General features: G+C 39.4%; 2 protein-coding genes across 3 annotated transcripts in view; one reads left to right on the top strand and one right to left on the bottom strand.

Annotated features, from left to right (window-relative positions):
* Nucleotides 1–151: 151 nt before the first annotated feature.
* On the top strand, nt 152–16,961 carry CCNK (cyclin K). Of its 2 annotated transcripts, XM_074542372.1 has the most exons (12): nt 152–329; nt 962–1,068; nt 2,085–2,351; nt 3,335–3,416; nt 4,008–4,139; nt 4,922–5,027; nt 5,163–5,220; nt 7,002–7,171; nt 8,083–8,366; nt 12,375–12,408; nt 13,462–13,536; nt 15,636–16,961. In XM_074542372.1, exons 3-12 carry the CDS (start codon nt 2,155–2,157, stop codon nt 16,256–16,258), a joined length of 1,761 nt encoding a protein of 586 aa, XP_074398473.1. In that variant the 5' UTR covers nt 152–329; nt 962–1,068; nt 2,085–2,154; the 3' UTR covers nt 16,259–16,961. The 2 variants fall into 2 exon arrangements, with proteins under 2 accessions (XP_074398473.1, XP_074398472.1); XM_074542371.1 differs by lacking the exon at nt 962–1,068 and having other exon boundaries at nt 155–329.
* CCDC85C (coiled-coil domain containing 85C) overlaps nt 16,010–23,127 on the bottom strand; it is a 112,604-nt gene continuing 105,486 nt past the window's right edge. Inside the window, exons 5-6 of the mRNA XM_005483201.4 lie at nt 22,287–22,385; nt 16,010–20,814 (exon numbers count right to left, since the gene is read on the bottom strand). Of these exons, the coding sequence (XP_005483258.1) occupies nt 20,725–20,814; nt 22,287–22,385 (189 nt within the window). The 3' untranslated portion in view covers nt 16,010–20,724. The remainder of the gene's footprint in view (nt 20,815–22,286; nt 22,386–23,127) is intronic.

Raw genomic sequence — 23,127 nt, 5'->3', positions numbered from 1 at the left:
TGGCCCGCCTCCAGATTTCTATTGGTCTCTGAGACTCGCAATCTTCCCCCTTAGCGTTCCAATTGGTTCTCTCACAGGGTACGGCGGCCCGTCGGTCTCCTGCCGCGGCTCGGCAGCCGCTGACGAAGCTGGGATTGGGCGGGAGGCAGAGGGGGCGCTGCCGCTTCCCATTGGTGGCGCCTCCGTCCTCGCGCGCTACGCCCTGGCGACGTGATGACGCAGCGCGCGGCCTGGCCTGGCTCCCAAGATGGCGGCGCGCAGGGCGCGGAGGCCGCGCTGTCGCTGAGAGGCCCCGCGCTCTGGTGCCGCTCCCGCTCCCCGCGAGCCCTGTGAGTGCGCGGGGCCCGCCCGGGCTGCCCGCCGGCGACCGCCGCCGCCTGGGGACGGGGGGAACGGAGCGGGGAGGCCGGGGTTGGTGAGCGAGCGCCTCCCCGGGCACCGGCAGCCCCGTGCAGGGCGGGCGGGGGGGTTTGAGGGGCGGTGTGAGCATCCCCGGCCCGGCTCGGGCTGCAGGGGCGGAGCCGCGGTCCGTGCGTTCGGCTCAGGTAAGGTATGGAAAAGCCGCGATCTAACTCTGGAACTCTCTTCCACTTCACTGGGGTGCGTAAAAAGGCAGGGAAAACTTAATATTGTCGGGCGTTGCGGTGTGGATTGGGACGTTTGAGATGGTTCTTTGAAGATGTTTGCGGGTGATGATTTTAATTCCTGGTTCCGTATTTTGAAACGCGTTCGCTCCTTTATAGAAACAGATCGTGTCGCTTCAGGCGCTTTTAGTGTTACATGGGTTTCAAGCTCTTTAGAAGTTAGAAAGCAAAATATCTCGTAAGGAAGAAGAATCGTTACAGTTATAAAAAATCGCATCTTTCTAGTAAATGTGATGGAAATGTGCAGTCGTGGCCTGGCGCGCTTTTGTTAATTCTGGAAATAGTTTTTAGTTGCCATTTACTTTTTCTTGTGGCAGAATTTAGATCTGTCTGTGACCGATACCACGAGTTGTGAAGGTGATTCCAAAACCTCCGTGAGGCAAAGACAGTTTCCTTTATTCTGAAAAAGAGAAACTTTTTGAAGGTGAGCGAGGTGCTTATGGTAGGCATCGTTCTGTGGCTGTTCGCGTGATCTTCCTTCCGTTTTCGGAAGGGAAACGTCTCGAAAAGTAATAGCTGATTTTAAGAGTTTTAAATTTTGGGTCTTCCTGTGAGTGTCTTGCTTGGAGCGGATATATTGCATCATATGTTAATGACTGTTATGCAAACCTTTGCAGGTGACTGTAGTAATCTGTGAGTAGTATCTGTAGCTGGTTGAATTGGAGTAAGAGCAGGTTTGTGCCTGAAAGAAAGAAAGGCAGCGAGTGCTCATTGTTTAAGCTGAGGCATGGCTGAATGTCTGTCATAATTCAAACACCAGAAAGGTACCTGCAGATCTTGGTGATCTGCATCTGTGTGCACAAAGTGCTGGTAAACACAGGCAAGTAGGAGACCCTTGGGGTGTGTTTGGTTGCCTTCTTTGGGGGACGGTTTAGATGCTGCCTTACTCTGTAAACTCACATTGGTTGTCTCAATTTTGGTATGTGAAAGAACACTGATACATTTTTTCTTTAAGTAATGCAAGTGCAGATCACTTTACAAAGCTTCTGCCAAGTGATTGCTGCTTGGGGTATCCCTGGGAGCAGGCAGGTATTTAAGACTCACCTCACCAGGGCCTTTCCTGGTTACCAATGGTCAGCTAATCCCCCTAACTTGCCAAATCTCCCTACAGCCATCACTGAACTGCTTTTGCCTAGTTTTATTGAAAAGTAGATGGAAGTTGTTCTACTAAGAAATGGCAGATATTGTTGGAGATGTATTCTTGAAGTTTCCTTATTAAACAGGTAATAGGAGGATAAAACCTATGGCTTTTTCTTTGATTGTATTTGCAATATATGGCAAGGATAAAGGCAAAGTTCTTTATTCCTTGTCTTTGAGCTTAGGAAAAAGTTCTTTCCAACAGGCAAGGCTAAGCACTATTCTTCTTTACTCCTCTTTGAGCAGGAACTGGAGAAGACAGTTCTCTCTATTTTTAAAGAATTCCTTTTTCTTTTCTTCAAGGTCCTGAAGTGACTCTCTGAAGACTTCATTTTTGAAAATTTAAACAGCAAAGACAATTCTGTTTTAATAAATGAAGGAGAATAAAGAAAATTCCAGCCCTTCTGTAAACTTGGCAAACCTGGACCATACAAAGCCATGCTGGTACTGGGATAAGAAAGATTTGGCACACACACCATCCCAGCTTGAAGGGCTTGATCCAGCTACGGAGGCACGATACCGCAGGGAAGGGGCCAGATTCATTTTCGACGTGGGAACACGTTTAGGGCTGTATCCTTTACACCCCTGTTGGTGTGACATGTCTTTATGAATAGTGAGATTTCAGAATGAAATGTACAACAATGTGATATACTCAGCTGTTCAGATGTTTGATTGCTAACCAAAGATATATTTGTGTTGAAGTGCCTTTTGATGTAGTGTGTTCCTACACAATTTCTATCCAAGGTTCCAATTTGGAAGTAGGATGATACAAACTTTCCAATTAAGAGTAACTTTTGTGAGTTATGAAACTCTGTTTCAGTATGTGAATCTACATGACTTCTCAAATTTTGAATTTTTCCCCCAGCTTGCTAGATTGTGCCTTTGAGGCTTCTAACCTCTGCCTCCGCAGTTTTGGTCCTTGGTGGCTGTTTTTTTGTTTCATTGGTTTGGGATTTACAACTGTGTGTAAGTTCTCCAGACTGTCCCACTCCCTCTTAGACAGCCACTTAAATTTTCTGCTTCCTATATTCCTGTGCTCCTTTAATCTCCTTAGTTGTTTCTTTAATAAGGCATGGTGAAGAAAAAATTTTTACCTGTCTCGAAGTGAAGAGTACAGAGCATGTTCAGATTTTATTTGCATTTGTAGGTGTGAGTAGTAACTTTCCTCCATGCCAGCACTTGAATGTGAAGTGATAATTGTTTTCTGTTCCTTGGTGTGCTCACTGCTGGATGTGACCTTCTCTGAGGCAGGTATGGTGAAACCCAGGGGTGACCTTATGTGCATCCTCTTGGAAATACAGTCAGGACTTTGCACACCTTCAGCAAATGCTTTAGATATCAGCTGCATCTGGGCCTGATCACAGTGTTTACACAGCTTTAAAGGCTTTTGTGGCCTTTTTTTTTCCTAAAGCTCCTGTTTTACTTGCAGTGTTTTCTGACTGGTCACTGAACAACCAATTACTTGAAGTGCTTGATAAAGCATAATCCATTGTGCATGTTTGGTTTTAAATTTGTTTTGTGTTCTGTTTGAAAGTCCTTAATCTGCACCACAGACATTATGACACTCTAGCAACCGGAATAATTTATTTCCATCGGTTTTATATGTTTCATTCCTTCAAACAGTTCCCAAGATATGTAAGTATTTAGAATATTGATGACTTAATTTAATGATTGCACTAGGCAAGGACTATTTGAAATGGTGATTAATCACTTGGGTACTACTCCTGCTATTCACTACAGAAAGATGGAAAATTGGCATTTTTTCTTTTAATTATTACAGCTTAAAGTTTGTTGTTCTTTCCTGTTTACACATTTCTGTTTATGTTCAGAAATGTATTGACATTGCAGTTATGACTTGCTGATATTGTCCTTTATGAATAGCAGCTGTAGTGCTGGCACTTCTGTATTAGCTGAAAGAAAAAAGAAGTGTATAATACAGTTTTAAAACTGCTTGACAGACAGCATTGAATTGGGACAAATTGTGCTTTGGGTTTCTGACCTTGAAATGAAGTTGTATAAAATAGACAGTCCTCCAAATTCTGTGTATTTCCTCTGAAAAAATAAAAGTTTAACACTATATTAAAATAGAAATTAGTATGCTCATTAAGTCTTTCCTGGGAGACCTCTACAGTACTGTTAATGGAAACTGACAGTGCTTTTATAATGCTACACTGTATTGCATATCTACATGCAGACCACTTTGTGAAAGTGCTTGCCTTTTTTTAGGTGACAGGAGCCTGCTGTCTCTTCCTGGCAGGAAAGGTTGAAGAAACACCCAAGAAATGTAAAGACATAATTAAAACAGCTCGTAGCTTGCTAAATGATGTACAGTTTGGGCAGTTTGGAGATGACCCAAAGGTAAAAATACTCATGTTGAAATTGATTTCATCCTGTTGTACTGTAGTAAAGTGACACACACTCAATAGAGCATTGACTGATTTTCAGTTGTTCTAAATTACATTAGATGTTCAGCATGCATTTATTGCTCTTCTGGGTAATATGGTTGGTAGCTATGAAAGAAATTCTCCCTAATAAAAGTAGCTTTGGGAGCTTACTAATAATTGTTTTCATTAAAAGTTTGCATTTTATTTCATGTAAATTCTGATATTATTTTGCAAATGAAAGTAAATTTGAGTAATTTCAGCCAGAGCAAGAAATGTTACCAGGACATAAATCATCTGAATGGGATTTTAGGAAGTAGTTAATAGTGAATCTTAAATAAGAGAACTAGATCTGGAAAGCATTGAGAAGTTTCTTGTTTCCAGCATTGACTTAGCAAAACTATGCTTCTCTTAAAATTTGTTTATTTTAAATAGCAGAAGGACTTGAAACTTCTGAGTAAAATGTAGCAGAGCTTATATTTTTGTTGTGATTGTGCATCTGGCAATTTCATGCTGTGTCTAGTTCAGTTCATTCCTCTGCAGAGGATTTTAAACATCACATCCCCTGTCCTCACTCAAATAAATGTGAAGAAAAGGTACCTGAGTTTAAAATAATATTGTAATTTGGAGAGCTTTCTGTTCTCCTTGGAGACAAACATGGCTGCCTGGAGGTGCTGTGAAGTCATGGCCTGTACTAGCATAAAGTATTTTTGAGTGAAAGAAGAAATAATACTGTGGTTACCTTGTAACTCTCTGTAGGAGGAAGTGATGGTACTTGAAAGAATCTTACTACAAACGATAAAGTTTGATTTGCAAGTGGAACATCCATACCAATTTCTTCTCAAGTATGCCAAACAACTCAAAGGTAAAATATTGGCAGGGTGAGCAATGCCTGTTATTGATTTCCAAAAACTAATGTATTAACAGTGCAAGAATATTCTACTTCCAGCTATTTATCCCTCCTAATTTTATGTCCCAATTTTTTCTGGTTGTTTTTTAGGAGACAAAAATAAAATTCAGAAACTGGTTCAAATGGCATGGACATTTGTCAATGACAGGTAAGATACACCTAGGAAACATTCTGAAAGTGAAATGGTTACTGTTGCTTCCATTGTTCTGGTATTGGATATTTTTTTGACAAATATTCCATTTTTTTTTTTCTGCTTGTTACATGTTTTCTTGGTCATGTTCCTCAGTTTTTCTTTCCATCATTATCCTGATAGTTCCATTGAGCACAGAATCTGGAATGAGTATGAAGTAGAGCAGTAAGATCTCTGCAATGTTGTGACACTAATTTAGTGCTGCATTAAAAAGAAACTTACTGTTTGAAATGGCCAAACCAAATTCTTAATTTCCAGAATACAAACCAGCTTCTTGCCAAATCTGTGATATATTGTACATTCTGAAAAAAATAAGTCACTTCTGAATTCCATCAATATATTTTTAATGTGAGATTTTGGTAATAATGAAATAACCATCGAATTCACTGAGGAATACAGTTTTTAGCTCTGGATTTAAAATTTCTTGAATAATGAACTTGTAAAAATGACATCAGTTAATGGGAGTGCATGTAAAAGCATTTCTCATGTGATATTGGAGAAAAACCAAAACAACTTGACCCACTTTAGTCTTGTTCAGGGGGATTCTACAGAGCTGGGCAAGTTAATTTATTAAGGACTTGAGTATTACTTTTTGTTTCCATAGTAAACCTTTCAGAAAATGTGTAAGTGGTCTGACTGTCCAGAAACTGTGAATACATGGCTTTCAGTCATGCCTACAGCAGTAGAACATAATAAAAAAGAGGTGTATTTTTAATCATATGCCTGATTTGCATTAGCCCTGTGTGGGTTCAGATTTTGTAAACTCTCCAAATTATTTTGACCAAAATTAATGGGGATCTCAAGAGGTGTTTATTTCAGCTGCTGTCAGTCTTACAGGTAGAATAAAATTATGGCATAACTGTCACTGTTAAGCCTGACAAAGTACTGTAACTTATCAATCAAAATTTGGACACCATTGTACTTGGAATTAGATGGTGTTTAATATTTAAAAATCTAACAATTAAAATGCACTTCAGGAAAACATTTGCATGAAGTTGGAGGGGTTGTTTCAAGTCATGCATAATAATTACCTCTGTTCTGAGGAGCCTATGTTGTGCTTAGTTAATAAGCACCATGTTAGAAGTTTACTTTGGTTTTGGATCCTGGGAAAATAATTCTGTGCTTTGCACTGCAGGCCCATAGAATAAAGGTTTGTGTTCTTACACAGCCACAGTGAATTCATGGAAATTCAGCTGGCTGGCTGGATTTAAAATTCTGTAAACAGATTATGTGCTACAGAATCTGTGGAGAAAATAGAGAAAAAATATTTCATAATTTAAAATTAATATCAAGAAATAGGAATTGATTATGACAGAAACTTAGTTAATACCAACAATAACATCAGTTGTTTTAGCATTAGCTTTAATAAAGGCTATTCAAGAGATAACCTTTTATATGTTGATCTAAAACTTGTGTTGTGCTTGACAAGCTGCTTTACAAATTCTTGTTGGCTGTTCTGTGGGTTTTGGGTTTTTTTTAGTATTTGTTTGCATTTTATTGACAGGCATTTTAGAAGCTCTAAAATCTGATGTGGGACCTGATTTTATAACAATGGTAGTCCAGAAATTGATTTTGTAAACTCTTTTGTGTAACAAGGCTCTTAATTAAAATTGCCTGAGAAGTTAGAATTGTGGTGGGACTTTATACCCTGTTAATTATATTTGCTGTACATTAAAGTGCATTTGGACAATCAGGTAATCTGCAGGGTTGTGTTTTGCCTGGTTTATTTTCTGCTGCAGCCTCTGCACTACGCTGTCCCTGCAGTGGGAGCCTGAGATCATTGCTGTTGCAGTCATGTACTTAGCAGGCCGATTGTGTAAGTTTGAAATACAGGAATGGACATCCAAACCAATGTACAGGCGGTGGTGGGAGCAGTTTGTCCAAGATGTTCCTGTTGATGTCTTGGAAGGTATGAAAACCATTTCCCACAATATTTCTTGTAACTGTGTGGCCTAGGTCATAAGTAAATGCAAGTAGCCTTTTAGGTTGCAGTCAAAATAACCTTGTGTCGAGTATGTAACTCAGGTTGTATGTGTTGTGCCTTAATCAGGTTTTAAATAGAAATAGCTTAGCTTAGAAGTATATTTAATCATCATGATTAATCTTTTGTTCAATGCTTGCTTTACAGTTTGCTTAGTTTATAACACATCTAATTAGCCAGAATTGTCATGATGTGTTTTCTATTTTTAAAATTATTATCTACTCCCCATTTTAAATAAGTATTTCTACAAACACTGGAACTAATGGAGCCTGATTTCCAGCAGTTTTCCCATTGATAATTGTTCTCTTTGACCAAATTATGCTAGGATAGAAGGTTTTTTGCCATGTACCATGAATTAAGATTAAGGGGGACCTTCAGCTCCTAACATGTTGGAAGAAGAATTTAATGCTAGTCCTTTGCTTAGTTTCCTAAAACTTTTTTGACTGGCCTAACAAGAGATGTATGTTTTAACATATAATCTTCCATGTGCTTTCTTGCTGTATTACTGTCCTGGGAGAGTGGTTACCTGGCTCTCCAGGCACACAGTAATGACATACAGTGTGTTGTTACCAAGACACTGTATTCTTCTTCTGAAAGGTGTGCATATACATGTACACATTGCTCAGGATAGGCAGAAGAAACTCAGAAATGCAAGTATAAGTTGAAAATTATTCTGCTTTTAAAAAGTTATTTCATTCATTATTATGATGAGTAATATTTGCAATTAATTTTTTCCAAAGTTGATGTCCAGTAAAAATCAGAGTACATAATTGTGTTAAATATACACTTGTACATTATAAGGTTGTAATACTTTGGAATTTTCTTTCTTTATTATTAAGATATCTGCCATCAGATCCTGGATCTATACTCACAAGGAAAACAGCAAATGCCTCATCATACTCCTCATCAGCTGCAGCAGCCACCATCTCTTCAGTCTACACCCCAGGCACCTACAGTACAGCAGTCCCAGCAGTCCCAGAGTTCAGAGCAATCCCAGACCCAGCAGCAAAAAGAGTCTCAGCAGTCAGCACAGCAACAGCAGCAGCAGCAGCAAACACAAGCACAGCAATCTAAAAAGCCCTCTCCCCAGTCAAGCCCTCCCAGGCAGATTAAAAGACCAGCAGTAAGTTGAACTTTAACTTGCAATTTATTTTCAGGCTGATCTGGTGCCCATTTGATTTAAAGGCAACAGTGTGCAGAAGACTTGTGTTTGCTTTAAGAATGAGCCTTGTAATTAATTTTATGTAGTTGATTTTCCTTGTTTATGTGGCAGCTTTGTTAATGCCAAACAGCCTTTACAATTCTGACATGTGACATTCTTACTCCACTTGAGCCAAAAGCCATGGAGAGGCTTTGCAGTCAGTGTGAGCTGTTCAGGTTCTCAGTGCTTGTGGTTCTGGGCTATCAAACTTCATTGTGTTCTTTATTAAGCAGGTTTAATTTAGGGAGGGTTTCTTGTGCTGCACCTGAATGTAGAGATCTGCACAATGCTGATGAAGACATTATTTGACTCTGATTACTAATATTAAGAGCATAGTGACTTCTAAAGTTATGTCAAAATTCTTGAAAGAAAAGTATTTTAAAATAATCCTTTAACAGTCACAGCCTATATATCATCAGATTTTATAGCCTCACTTTGTCCATAATATCAGATCATAATTGAAAATAAGAAGCTACATTAGCAGTTGGATAGTGTCACAAGTAGTCTGAGCACTTTTCAACAGCCATCAAGTTCAAACGAAGCTTTCAGATTTTAATGTATATTTCTGTTTTGGTTTTTTTTTCCCACTTGTAAGTTTAAAAAAGAAGTCTTACCCAAGTCTTCTTTTGTGTGTACTTAGCAACAGGAGTGTTTTCAGAAGTACAGTCTTTGGAACAAGTCCATTTAGGTTGTAAATTTTGTTCTGACCTTTTGCTCCAGCTTGCAATGAATGTGTGCCCAAACTAGAGAACAGATATCAGAGAAAAAAAACCACAAAAAAAAAAAAAAAAAAAACAAAAACAAAAAAACTAAACAAAATCATGAAGTAAGCAGCAAATATTGGAATGAAATGGAAGTGGAAAACTGCAGCATCTTCCTGATGGCAGACTCCCAAAAATGACAAAAATATAACTCTGTAAAACCTTGGTCTTGTAAGTGCAGCATAGAGCTTACTAGAGGAAAAGACCTGCTCTGAATTTTTTTGGTTGTTGCACTGAACTTTAGCATTGTTCAGGATAGAAAGGTGATAGTATTATTAATTAGCTTATAAAGTGTGAGAGTTCTTTATAGGTATTATGTGTTTCTTCTACTTTTTGCTTCATACTTTTTATGCTATCAGCACAAATTCTGCTTGAATTGTCAGACCTGTGGGATCTCTTACTATTTTTCTTCAACAAAAATGCCTGGGACAGTTTGGCACATCAGAAACTTGTTAATAACAATTTTGGTTTTTTTATGTGTCGTTACAAATGCTTGCTCACTCCTGTAATTCAGGATCATTCAGGATCTACCATTACAGTACTATTATATTAATGAAGTATCTCATAGAAAAAAAGTGATGCTTTTGCATGGATAGTATCTGTTGTTCTTAAACAGTCACCTCTGGTCAAGCCATAGTGAAACTTACCTTTTCCTGAAATTAGTTTGAGGTCCATCACCTAATAATCAAGGAAAAAATAGTAGATACACTGTAAACAGCCACAACAAATAAAAAGCAAAGGCTGTTTCAAAACTCAAAGGAGTTTTGTAGGAATACACCGCAAGCAGCATGAATTTGAGAAAATTAAATGTGATGATTCAGAATTGTTCTTTATCCAGAAAGCAGTTTGGGAGAATAAGATGTATGGTGCTTGAAAGATTTACTTGGTGCTTCTGGAATGTTCTTGAGTTAGATATACTATAAACCTTACTTAAAATCTTTGCCTGCTTCTATAAATAGGGCTTTGCATGACTTCTCCTTCGGTCTGTGCAGAACAGAAATACACTTTGTTCCTGGGGCCAGATTTTCAATTTACATGAACTCTTCTAACTCCCATTACCTTCTGCTGAGCCAAGATGCTTTCAGGCAGCTGAGGCATTGGCCCATGACTTACAGACCCATATCAGATGTCTAAAGCATCTGCACATCCTCTACATCTCTAGTGGTGAAGAATGCTTGAATTTTCAGTTAATTTCACTAAAAATATACTGGTGAATCATTAGATGTAAATCGTATTTTCATTCAGATTAAACTAGAAATTGTTGTGGGGACAATTTTATTGCTCATAGAAAAGCAGTAAAGGAGCAGTTCCTTTGTGTAGATTCAGCTGAAGGTATAAAATATCCACCAGCCTGACAGTAGATAATGTTGATAATTTGTTATTGTTTATTGTGACCCTCAGGTGTTCTGGCTGGGGCAGTATAATCTACAGTGCAGTGGAATGACCAAATAAATGCTCATCTGTATTTTAGCAGCTGTTGTTGTTGGAGAATTGTGGCTGCTTGATTCTTTTTTTTTCTTTAGCATAAATGCAGTTTAAATTGATGTTTGTTTTTTCTCTCATGAGTTATTTTGCTCGTTTCTTGTTCTACTCTAATGGTGTACCTTGATGTTGTTTTTTTTAATATTGCTCTATATTAACAAATGCACAGTAATTGAATTGCTTCTCACCCGAAGTGATCAACTGACTTCACAAAATAAGTGATTTTTGGAAAAGATCCAACAAATAGTGATTTGCTTCTATTTGAAAGTGCAGGGAGAGCTGATGCAGTTTTACAGGCATGGAATTTAGTGCTAGAAAGTCAAGAAAAGACCATCCAAGTAAAATGAAGGCAGCAGATGAGTCCATGAGAGTCACTAAGAAAAAACTGTGTGTGTTTAAAGTGGTAAGATAAAGATTGTCCTTAAAAAGCAGGAAAGCAGCTGGATGGTGTCTGGAAAATTGAAATGACTATCAAAGGAATACAAGAATGAGGTTGCCTCAAGCAGGCAAAAATTAGACACCAAAAATTTTGAGAATACCCATAAGAATTAAGGAAAAGTACTGTTCAAGTTGGATTGAAGAGTGCTGTGGAAAGTGAAATGAAGGAAACAGAACAATTTGTGCAGGTAAAGCTACTAGAGGTAAACAGTCCCTTAAAAACCATTTTCATTGAAAAGACAGAGAAGCTATGTACTGTACCCTGCTGACCTTCCTCATTCAATCTAAATATAGTTGTACTTAAAATTTCAGTGAAGTTCTCTGCTTTTCTCAGAAACTAACAAGTAGTCATCTCAGTGGGACCGTGTAATCTGGGAAGATTTTTTTATTTTGTGGTTGTTTCATAAAACTGCAGTGAAAGAACAACCAACCAAACCAATAAAAAACCCAACCAAAAACTTGTGATTGGAAGGATGATGTGAGAGTTTGTGGGTTTTGTTCAGTGTGCATACATTTTTTTCCTGGCATAACATTTGGATTTTATACAATGCTTTCCATCTGAAGGCTTCTGAAATGTTTTATGCTGTGCAACACTTTCACTGCCCTCCTGTACTGGTAAATAAAGCATAAGAGCCTGAAGTGATTTTGGCAAAGGCTGAGTGACAGGTCAAGGCAGAATTGGGAACAGAGGCCAAGCCTCTTGTTTTCACCTCAGTGAGCAGTGAACCGGACCATGACGTGTGTGCAGTGGATGATAAATACATGAAATGAGATGTAATACTCAGCAGTGGGAACAGCAGGAGATGCTGCATATAAAATACCTGCTATTTTTCCAGTCTTTTCATTCTGCTGGTTAAACTGGGCTTTCCCAGTGTGATTTGAACTTTGTTCGTCTTGCATTTGTCGTAAGAAACTATAGAAGCATTGGGTTGGGAAAGATCTTAAAGATCATCAACTCCAGTCATTAATGCAGCACTGTCAAGTCTACCCCTAAACCATGTCCCCAAGTGCCACATCTACACATCTTTTGAATGCCTGCAGGGATGGTGATTGAACCACTTCTGTGGGCAGCCTGTTCCAATGCCTGACCACCCTTTCCATGAAGAAATTTTACCTCCTATCCAGTCTAAACCTCCCTTGACACAACTTGAGGCTAATTCTTCTGGTCCTGTCACTTGTTACATGGGAGAAAAGATTGACTGCAATGATGTTATTCTTATCCTTTTTTTCTTTTTTTTTTTTCAAACAGGCTGTATCTCCAAAAGAAGAAACAAAGGCAGCAGGTAAATGTTAATATTCTATTCATGTTGCTTCCATTTTACTGCTTAAACCAGAATAAGTAATTTGCTGACATGCACTTAGTTTGTCTGCTTACAGGCTTGGCAATTCTAAACTATTTTTGATCCTGATAATGTACCTTAAATATATACAATAACTGTTTTTAAAATGTTCCTAACTACAAAACTTAAAATAAATTGAGTATAACTGTGCCCAAAGAGTTCCTTAATAAAGTCAATTCAGTAGAAATCTTGCTAAACTAGTCAACTCTCAATGTATAACTCCATGGATCATTTGGGAATAGCTCCTCAGCAAGCTGTGAGGCCCTGAGGTGACTGAAGGTACCATGTCATTAAATAGCTGCACTAAGAGTTAGTGGTTGGTAATCAGTGATGTTCGTAGTTGGTTGTTGGCATGGCTGCCACTGAAAGGCACTTTGTGTCAATAGATAGTGTAGTGAAAGAAATGTATACCACTGCAGTGATCATACCTGGTTATTTTGTTTATTTGGGGGTTTTTCTTCACTTTACTGGTTTGGAACAAAGTAGTTCAGGAACCTAGGATGTACTTCTTTAGGAAACCTGGCACTTATTCCCCTGTAGCTTTGCAGATAGATTCCAGACAGCTGTCTCTTCTCCCTCCTCTCCCTGTCCAATCACTATTTTGTTTGTTTCATGACACACATTTCCCTAGCTGAGCAAAGGTCAGCTTCTTCTGAGAGCTGTTCCAACTATTTACAAGTTAAAGTTTTGGGCTAGAAAGCATACACTTGCTCATCTTCACTTACATGCTGTTCTTGGGAGTTTGTCTCTAGTTACAAAGTCACTTGAACTTGTAGGCATATGTTCTCTTGGAAGACTTGTGTGTGGTACTTGATGCCACTTTATTTATGCAAAAGTGTTGATTTTAGTTTTCTTTATTAAGCATACCTAATAAATAGGATTTCTACTGTACTTTTGCATAGTGTAATGTGATATGATAATCATTATCACGAGAGCAGAGTTGGAATTTGGAAAATATTGCAAAGCAATAACCAATCACAAATTAATGTTTTTTAGAACCACCGCCACCATCTAAAATTCCTAAAATTGAAACTTCACATCCACCAATACCTCCTGCACATCCACCTCCAGGTAAGCTTTTATTTTCTTAAAAACATTTATTCTTGTTAACCTCCTTGCTTTTCATTCAGGTGGGGGCAGGAGTTTGTTGGTTTGATTAATCTGCTTGACAAGTAAAAATACAAGGTTGATAAGCTCTAGAGGGAATTTCATCATAGTGGCACAGGCTTTTCCAGACAGAAGTAAAAAACTTACAATGGAAACAAGACTATTCTAGGTGGATAAAGGCAAAACAAAGCTGCAACAGTTAAAGGCCTAGAAGTTGAAAACTAATTGTTACTAGCAGGCTAAAAGGGACTTCTTGATCTCAAAAGGATGATAGATGTCACATTGGATTACTAGAGCAGCCTTCAGCTGTCCTGTAGAAGTTTTCCATGTTATATCTGTCATACAGGAATTCTGCAGGTGTGCAACTTCCAAACAATAATACAAAAAATACCAAAAAAAAAAACCCACCACAGGGGGATGCTTTCTTTGCTGTACCTCAAAAGAGGATTTTTTTCCTGCCAGGGAACACTAATACTGCACACATGCTGTATGTTTGCAAAATAAACTGTACTGTTGTAAAAATGTGCTTCCAGCACCCTGATGCATTAGCTGTCTTCCAGTGACCCTTAAATATGACATAAATATTTCACTGCCCATAGTCCATAATGTAACTGTAAGATGGCAGCTTCTAAAGAGAACTAGGAGAGAGAAAAGCAGTGCTCTGAAATATAGTAGGACAATTTGTCTCATTTGTTTAAATTCTAATTAAGAATGAAGGTTTTCTGAATACCATGGTCATTATTCCTTCAGTTGTTAAATCTTAAATGCACATCTTGCATCCAGAATGGTTCTGAAAATGAGCAAATGAGGAAATTATTGTCTGCTACAATTTAGGAGCTTGAAGTCACTGAAATCAGGAGTACCACAGCCAGCATGCCCACCTTGTGTGATTTAATTATGTGGCTTTCCTAGGGAGCATTTTTGCTGTTAAAATCCTACTTAGGCAGGTAATGGATTTATTTCCCTTGTTACCTGAAATTTTCCTCCTTGTTTATACAAAGATGTAATTGTACAAGCACTGAAACATAATCAAAATAAAGGGCAGCTCTGTGGAAAAGTCAGGTGAAAACAAAGAATGCATCTTGACCAAGTGAACTAGGAGGAGGATTTATCTCCAATTCTGTTTAACAGTGACAGTGTAGTATGCCACTAGAAATGACAGCCCTGCATGTGTTTCTAAATACATTTTCTTACTGAACAATGTTGTAGATGCTCATATATACGAGCAAGATGTCCCAAACTCTTTTTTGTTGCTTGTTCTAATAATCTCTCTGACCATGCAGAGAGATTGCTATTAGGTTAACCATCCTAGTGGTATTACTTACTTTACAATGTCTGCATCAAGAGGGGCAAACAAACAATTCTTATTTAAAGAGAAGACTGCTCAAAACATGTTCTTTCCAGAAGAGGCTAATTATAATTCTTTAAACGACATTTTCATGAACTTCACCAGAGTGTCAGGTACTAAGTTCACTGAAATTAATCAGTGGGCAAAGCTGATCAGATTTCATGTCCTTCTTACTTACCCTTTGGTTTTCTTTTTCTCTTTCTTTGGTAAACAGGTTTAGAACTGAGCGTTAAAGACTTGAGACTTTGGCCTGTGTTCTCAAATAAAGTTTCCCAATATGGGAGGCAGGTGAAGTGCAGTGGGTAATCCCAGGCCACCTCCTGCACTACCAAAGAGGTAGAAAGGAGGCCTGAACTAAAGGTGTAAACACTGAACTAAAGATTTTGGTATCACAAATCCTATGACTTTTTAATCCACTAGTTGTGATTCCATCCATCCAGTCTGTTAATTCTGCTGATTGTACAACAATTGTAAAAAATAGTAATAAGAAAGATGAATATAACTTTTAGAATGGGAAAAGCTGACCTTGAAGCTTTGATAGGCAGCTTAGTTGGTTTTTAGTGACCTGAGATGGTCTGACTGGATACCATATGGCATTCAGAGACTCAGAACATTGAGTTCTCTTTTGCTAATTTACTGGAGGAAAAATACAAAGTATTCAGAAGCTGTTCTTGCCACTATCCTTCAAAAAAACAAATTAAATTTTCTTTTCCAGAGCGCAAGCCTCCTTTGACAACAGCGGTTTCAATGGGAGAACCAGAGCAATCTACTACTGTGGACTCAGTAGATGTGCCAAAGGTCCAGATTCCTCCTCCCGCCCATCCTGCCCCAGTACATCAACCTCCCCCTCTGCCACATCGTCCCCCACCCCCACCCCCCACCAGTTACATTACAGGGATGTCTACTACAAATTCCTACATGTCAGGGGAGGGTTACCAGAGCCTGCAGTCAATGATGAAGACAGAAGGACCAACATACGGAGCTTTACCACCGGCCTATGGACCACCAGCTCATCTACCATATCATCCTCATGTCTACCCCCCCAACCCTCCACCACCAGTTCCACCTCCACCCCCTGCTTCTTTCCCCCCACCCAATATTCCACCTCCTACTCCTGGATATCCTCCTCCGCCTACATACAACCCTAATTTCCCACCTCCAAGACTGCCTCCAACTCATGCAGTGCCACCTCATCCACCTCCAGGGCTGGGCATGCCACCAGCTAGTTACCCCCCTCCTACTGTTCCCCCAGGGGGACAGCCACCTGTACCACCTCCAATTCCACCACCTGGTATGCCACCTGTAGCAGGACTTGGACGTGCTACCTGGATGAGATAGCATGAGGTCATTTGCACGAATATACCTTTATGTTGATTAGGCAGGAGTAGATAGCCAAAACCTACATTGTAAAGATGAAGAGGAGGGTAATCTGTATAATTTAGATGAAGAAATGAGATTAAATGAAAATTTAGCTGATCTGTTTGCAGTATGGTTTATGGTGAGTTATATAGGCTTCTAGATTTTAATCAGCTTTGCAGTATCTATTCTAACTTTATACATTTGACTTAAGTTTAAATTGTCTTGACTTATTCCAGCACTGGATTACTTTGTACTAGCAAAACCAGCCATATTGGCTCAATTATATCAGTAAGAAGAAAATTTCCTTCTAGAAATCAGTGCCTATTTTTAAGTATCAAAATAGCCAGATACTATGATATTTGATCTATAATAAGAAACTTCATTTTTAATAGTAAGTAAACCAACACGATGTCAAGCATAAAAGCTGCTTTATTTAAGAGAGATTCTGAATGCTAGCTGACTGGAATAATTTTGAGGTGTTTGCCTTGCTGATAGTTTTGGTTTGGAATGTACTGGTATCTTAAAATATTGTATGTTTACACCTATTTGCAAATTCCTGTACATAATATATATATTTTCTAAGTGTGAAAGTCTGAATGTAACAGCCTACTGTGATGTACATCATAGTTATAAATGGGACTACTTTGTTCACTCTACCCAAATAAAATTGGTTCTGAATTTAGTGGATTTCCAGGTTTTTCATATTAGTTCAGAGGTCATAACTATGGTTACTCCAAGATGCTTACTCCAAGGTATTTCAACAGTGGTCTCCCAAATCTTACTCATCAGTTTATTTAAAAAGAATGTATTTTATTTTATTCAGCTAGAAGTATACACTATCACAATCAATCTCTTACTTCATTTTTACTAAAATATTTCAAAAGAATGTTTTACACACATTATCAAAAAAAACTGTACTATTACTTTCCTTCCCCAAAAAAGCCAGAGTGGTTCAATAATAGGTAAAAACGCGTGCTAAGGTCTAAAGAATTTTGCTATATACACAACAGCAGGTGCTAACTTTTCCAGTTCTTTGTAAATCATATACAGAAAATATAGCAGGGCTGTAAGATCACAGGTTTAACAGAAATCAAACTTTAAACTGATTTCTAAAGCAGCACAAATAGACTTTCCCCACATTATGAAAAATATACAATTTTATCACTTTACAGTCATGCACTTTGAAAAAGATCAGTAGTACTCTTCCCCCCCAGCTTCTAGAAAGATAAAAGGTCACTTTAACACTGATTTCATTTAATATCTAATATTTGGATAAAAATGTGCCATTCTCAAACAAGGTTGTGCTCAGCAGTCTTATCAAGGTGCGAAGAGCCAACTGAAGCTGGTTACACTGCAGCATTTCAGGAACTGGTAGGGAAACACTGCTTACTCCAGTCACTCCAACAAAAGTCAAGGATGTGATTTTACTTTCCTTAAGCAAGCAAAGTCCATTTGTAAACAGTGAATGCTTTCTTTGCCAGAGGATTGCAGAACCCAGGGCTTCAATCTTGAAGAAATTATGTTGGGCTATTGCCCCAAATATATGAATTTAATGGCCACTATTGCAAGGGATGCTCCCCTCCAACTTCATGTACAAAACTCCTCAGGTAGTTTTCACTGAATACTGAGCGCATAGGTAAGTGAATTTAAATATGCATATAAAATTTCTATTTAGACAGCTGAAAATTCAGCACCCAAGTCATCCTGTAAAGTCATTGAGCATCATTTCACCCCAGGAAGACATTTTATAGCTCAAATGGAATAAGTATGAAGATTGGCAAGCCTAAAAATCTCTAAACAGTAACACTGCAAGGTACAGCACTGCCATGTTCTTCTGCAAAATCAGTGATGTGCATCTTACATTGAAGATGATAAATAAAATCTTTAAAAGGGCAGTACCCTATGGGTATAAAGTTTGTTCAGCTGAACTGCTGGCTACCCTACAAAGTGGCTTTTCAGGATTTGCAGGGCTAATTGAACTCAACTGCAGCACTGTTTCCCTTGTAGGTGAGATCTGCAGGTGGAACAAAACAAGCTTTGCTTGAAGTCAATGAATAGATTTTGAGAGGGATTTGAGAGCAGGGAATATTTGAAGGTGAATTACATAGTGGTGAGACTAGCAACCTGATGAGTATAGCTCTTGTCTAGTGAGAGGACCTGCTAAAAGCCTCATATACCCCTTAAATAGCAAGCACGTCATGAACACAGTTAACTCTCTCCAAGTGCTGGCAACGCTTGTGTTGCTTTAGTTTAAATTCACTGACACAAATCAACCTTGTTTCAAATATACTTCAACTCTGCTTAATCCAGCAATCAGATGCCACCAAAGTTAAAATGGGCTTTCAAGCAGATAGACTAAAGTAACCCTCATTTTGGCTTCAGATGTTAAGGAATAATGATGCTCTGCTTTACATCACCTTTTCTGTCACAGAAATCTCAATGTATAAATTGTACAGGAGGAAGACAAATAATCACCAAGCAATGGTGACTAGAAACTGGAGGTCAAAATAAAAAGCAAAGAGGAGGAAATCCAGAATCCTCTAAAGATGCTTAAAGGAGACAGTCAGACTCTAGAATGGATTTTTCCAGACTCCATGGGATGTAAATACTATTAGACTGAGAGCAATCTAGCTGAGTGTTCACTGACTGAGCAGTAGTAGGAAATAATCTACTGGTGGGTGTGTGAGTGAGAGTATGCACTTGTGTTTTGGGGGTGGTTCTTGGTTATTTTTAAATAACCTACTCAACTGTTACATTTATATTTCTGCAATGAATAATGAAATGGTGATTACTCTTACCGGTTATTTTGTATTCTGGTTGTATTCCTTCTCTATTTTTTTATTGGTTACAGGTTTCAGCTCTGACACTGCAAATTCTTCAGTGAGGCAGCTGTAGTTTATTGTACACCACGGGACCAATTACCTTTCATAATTCATAATAAACCACATAGGTTCCTTGGTATTGTATCAGTGCTCCATGTAATACAATACCACAAGTCAAGAACTCAACTGGTAGAGCAAATTAATTTAGAGGAAGAACCTGTCCTAATACAGCTGTCTGTAGCTCTGACTGATTCTTGTAGGGAATAAAGAGAAATTAATGGTGTTTGAGGTCATTACATCCTATAACTAATCACTAAAATCAATGCAACTTTTGAAGAGGAGGCTTTGATCTTTTCACATGCCTGTCTTTAAAATTATTTTACACCAATGAGTTCTAATAATGAAGCCCCACTTCCTTGGACTATTGGGAAAGAACATCTAATGAAATACAGGGACAGCTGCTGTGACAACTTGGAAAAGGAGGGAGTCAAATTCTTACAACTACACAGGCAGCTACTCCACAATAGCAAAATGTAAGTCCCATTGTTTTATATACAACCATTTGAAGAAGCAAAACCCACTTGTTTTGGTTCATTAGTAAAAATAAAGCTTGAATGGCAGGAAGTAGTCTCACCTGACAGCCTGCATTTATGGAGTTTTTATTCAGCTCTGCAAGGTTGTTGTTTGGTTACTTTACACAGGAACCATTATAGGTGAGGGATCCAGCAAGGACATTAAAAAAACCCACCCCAAATCTTCCTATGTGAAAGATGAGCTGCTTTTGAAGATCCTGTAAAAGCCATAAGCACTGTCAGGATAACAGTTTCTGCTGAATTATTTCATAGTGAAAGCTTTACAAGAAAAGTGTTGCCATTTGGTAGGGAATACTGTTGTGTGGCTAAGTGACTTCATTCACATTACATCTGTAGAAATCTTGTGTCATTTGATCATGAAAAATTGTTCATTACCACCTGACATGGAGTCTTAGCCTTTATGAACACTTGTGTGACGAGTACCACCATACAATGTCGGGCAGTACAAGTGTTTTTAGCTTGCCACTCAGTATTTTACACAGAGCCTTGTGGAAACAGTTGCATGTCATTTTTCAAAACAAGGACCTCCAAAAAAAGTGTTAGCAGCTCATGAATTTGGCAGGCAGTAAGCCAAGGAATTTGAATTGCATTTTCCTTGGCTGCCTGGAGCTACTACCTGGCTACAAACCACAGACAAGCAGGTGGACAGGAGCAATACAAACGGTGACTTCTCCGCTGGTTAAGGGTTCTTCTTGTTCCTCTTAGAAATTCTCTTGAGTTAGTTAATTCTACAAACAGACCATTACAACAAAGCAGGTTTGAACTACAATAAAAATGATGCAAGTCTGGCATTATTGGATGGTTACCCGGTGAACAGTAGCTCCAGAGCACCACAGCCTGGAAATCAGGCCTTTAGCTGCCATATTTACACTATTGTTACAAAAAAAAAAAAATTGGGAAAAAAAAAAGAAACAAAGAAACCCTGAAAAACTTCAACCCCAACTCCCAAAGAACAGGCAGCCAGAAACACTGAGCTCTGCCTCTTTAGTCTTCACAGAATCCATCCCTTCCAGTTGCCAGGATGGTGTTCCTACAAGGGACCCTTGAACTGGTTTCCTGACAGATGTTGCCTGATGGAGGGTTTGGAGCTCGCAGCATCACCCAGCTTTCGCCAGACAACCTGCAAGAAAAAATAAAGGGTTTGGGGAGAGAAAGACAGGAATTAAAATTAAAAAAAAAAGTCCAACAGCAAAACCACTGAGGAATAGCAATATTGTTTTAATTGCAGTCTGAAAGCCAAAACCAGCCCTTTCCTAGAGCTGGGCTGCAGTTCTCAGCAGGGACACTGGATGGCATCTTTGCACCAGTTTCCAAGGAAAGAAACCATTGATGCATTTTTCTAATTAGTCCCTCTTGAAATTAGAAACGTTTTTGCCTGGGGTAATAGTATAAAACAAATACACTAGATTCAGAACATAAGTTCAATGGTAGGTCAACCCTGCCATGCTTACAGAAAAGATGCTACCATGAACAGAAAAGATAATGAAAAAGATAATGATTAAAATTATATATACATGACTTTCTAAAAACATACATTTTATCACTCTAGGGCCACAATTTAAACAAAAAATAAACTGCACAAAACTTTATAGCTGCCTTGAATCTACATGGAATGAATATTTAAAGAGAAAACAGCTGATGATAGACAAATAGAGATGAGTCAATTTGGGAGGATGAAGTTACAGTATTTTACCTTTCCCCCAGCATAGCTACAAGGGAAATTAAGCAGACAAAATATCCTAAAAAGGAGGCTTTAATTTACTCTTTGCTTTACTTATAGGAGATGCTCACATTGATTCAGCTCGACAAGGGGCACTCGTGTTCACACCTCCTTTTTAGGGTTAAGGTGGGTTTCAGAATTTCAACAGAGCATCAGGCCTCTCTCAACTGCTGGAAGGCACTAAATGATGCCACCTGGGCCCACCTCTTATGTGGACCTCAAAAAAAGGAGGCTCATAGGCATTCTCCTCCCTACTCTGGGCAATTGAACAGCACATCCCCAACTGCAGGGGACAGGGGCTCAGGCTGTGTTCCAGCAGAAATCTCAAACTTTGTGTTCAAAGACAGAGCATGACCAAGGTGCTCTGAGGCTGGAGGCAATGCCATGGCAGCAGCCACAGCAGGGCACAGCACTCACCATATGGGATGTGGCCAGCTCAGTTAACAGTATGGTTGCCCACATCAGCAGAGTTAAAGCATCCCACACATCATGATGCTGTTCAATAGCTCCAGACAAGATTCTCCCTCTGACATTACCACATGGTTTGGAATCAAACCTGTTCAAGCTGTACAGCTTCAAACAAGGCAAGCACTTGTTGCTTAACCCAAAGTGAGTCCTTAAGGGCACAGTTGGAGACAATTGCCAACAGGGCTCTCCTAGGCAGGGAGGCAGCAAAGTGGGAACTATCTATTGAGCAAAGGCTGCTCTGTGCAGTGAACAAGGCACTCAGATTACCTAAAACTGGTCAGCAGAGCATACACTCTTCCCTTGTGCCTATGGACCTCACAAGGCTTACATGCAGCAGACCCCTATTCCTCCATACTTTTAAGACCACAAAAGGAAGCCCAAGAGCTGCTGGGAGGAGTTCTTACATTGCACATTTCACGAACAATTGCCTTCTCCTTTTCACTTAGGTCTTCTTCATAGTTGTCTTGCATTTGCCTGTCCAAATTTTCATGGACCTCAAGGACCTAGAAAAAAACAGCATTACAAAACCATTATGATCCTCAAACAGTTATTTGTGTCCCTAAGAACATAATTAACAAGTATTTAAATTGGCAGGATTCACAAAGCCTCAAGACAAGCAAAGACAAATGTGACGTCAAGCTGGGCACCTCTGTCCTCCCTGTCCCCCAGCCATGTCCTGCCTCTGGCCCACCACCTTCATGGAGTGGCTGCTGCCAGTCCTGGGGACCCTTGGCAGCAGGCGGCTTGTGCCCACAAGTGCCTCTCTCCCAGGAAGGCTGCTGGCAGTCCCCACTTCCAGGCAGCACCCCAACAAGCATGATGCTGTCCCTCACCATGTGCTGCCCACACCCCAAACCTCCAGAGCAGCTCAAGTGGGAGCCAGCCCTGCCCTGCCACATCTCACTGTCCTGGCCATCCCCACAGAGCTCCTTCAGGGAGAATGTGGCCAGCTGGTCCCTGGATCACAAAAGGAGACTTTAGCCTGGGGCTAAAGGCAGTCTTCATTTCCAGCTGGAAACACTGACCCCGGGGATGCCCTCTGTCACACTCACATGCATTCCTACAGTTCCTCCAGACAGGCACATCCCACAAGGTGGGCTCAGCACAGGAGCCCCAGGTTTTATTCTTGCCTCTGTGCTGATTTACACACTCATGACACACTCCTCACCCAGAGCTTCACCACTGCTGAGCCAGGTGGTCAGCTCAGTGTGCAGGGCAGAGATCCTGCAATCACCCAACATCATC

Source organism: Zonotrichia albicollis, chromosome 6 (assembly GCF_047830755.1).
Source record: "Zonotrichia albicollis isolate bZonAlb1 chromosome 6, bZonAlb1.hap1, whole genome shotgun sequence".
NCBI lineage: Eukaryota > Metazoa > Chordata > Aves > Passeriformes > Passerellidae > Zonotrichia > Zonotrichia albicollis.
This window is presented reverse-complemented; position numbering and strand designations above follow the sequence as displayed.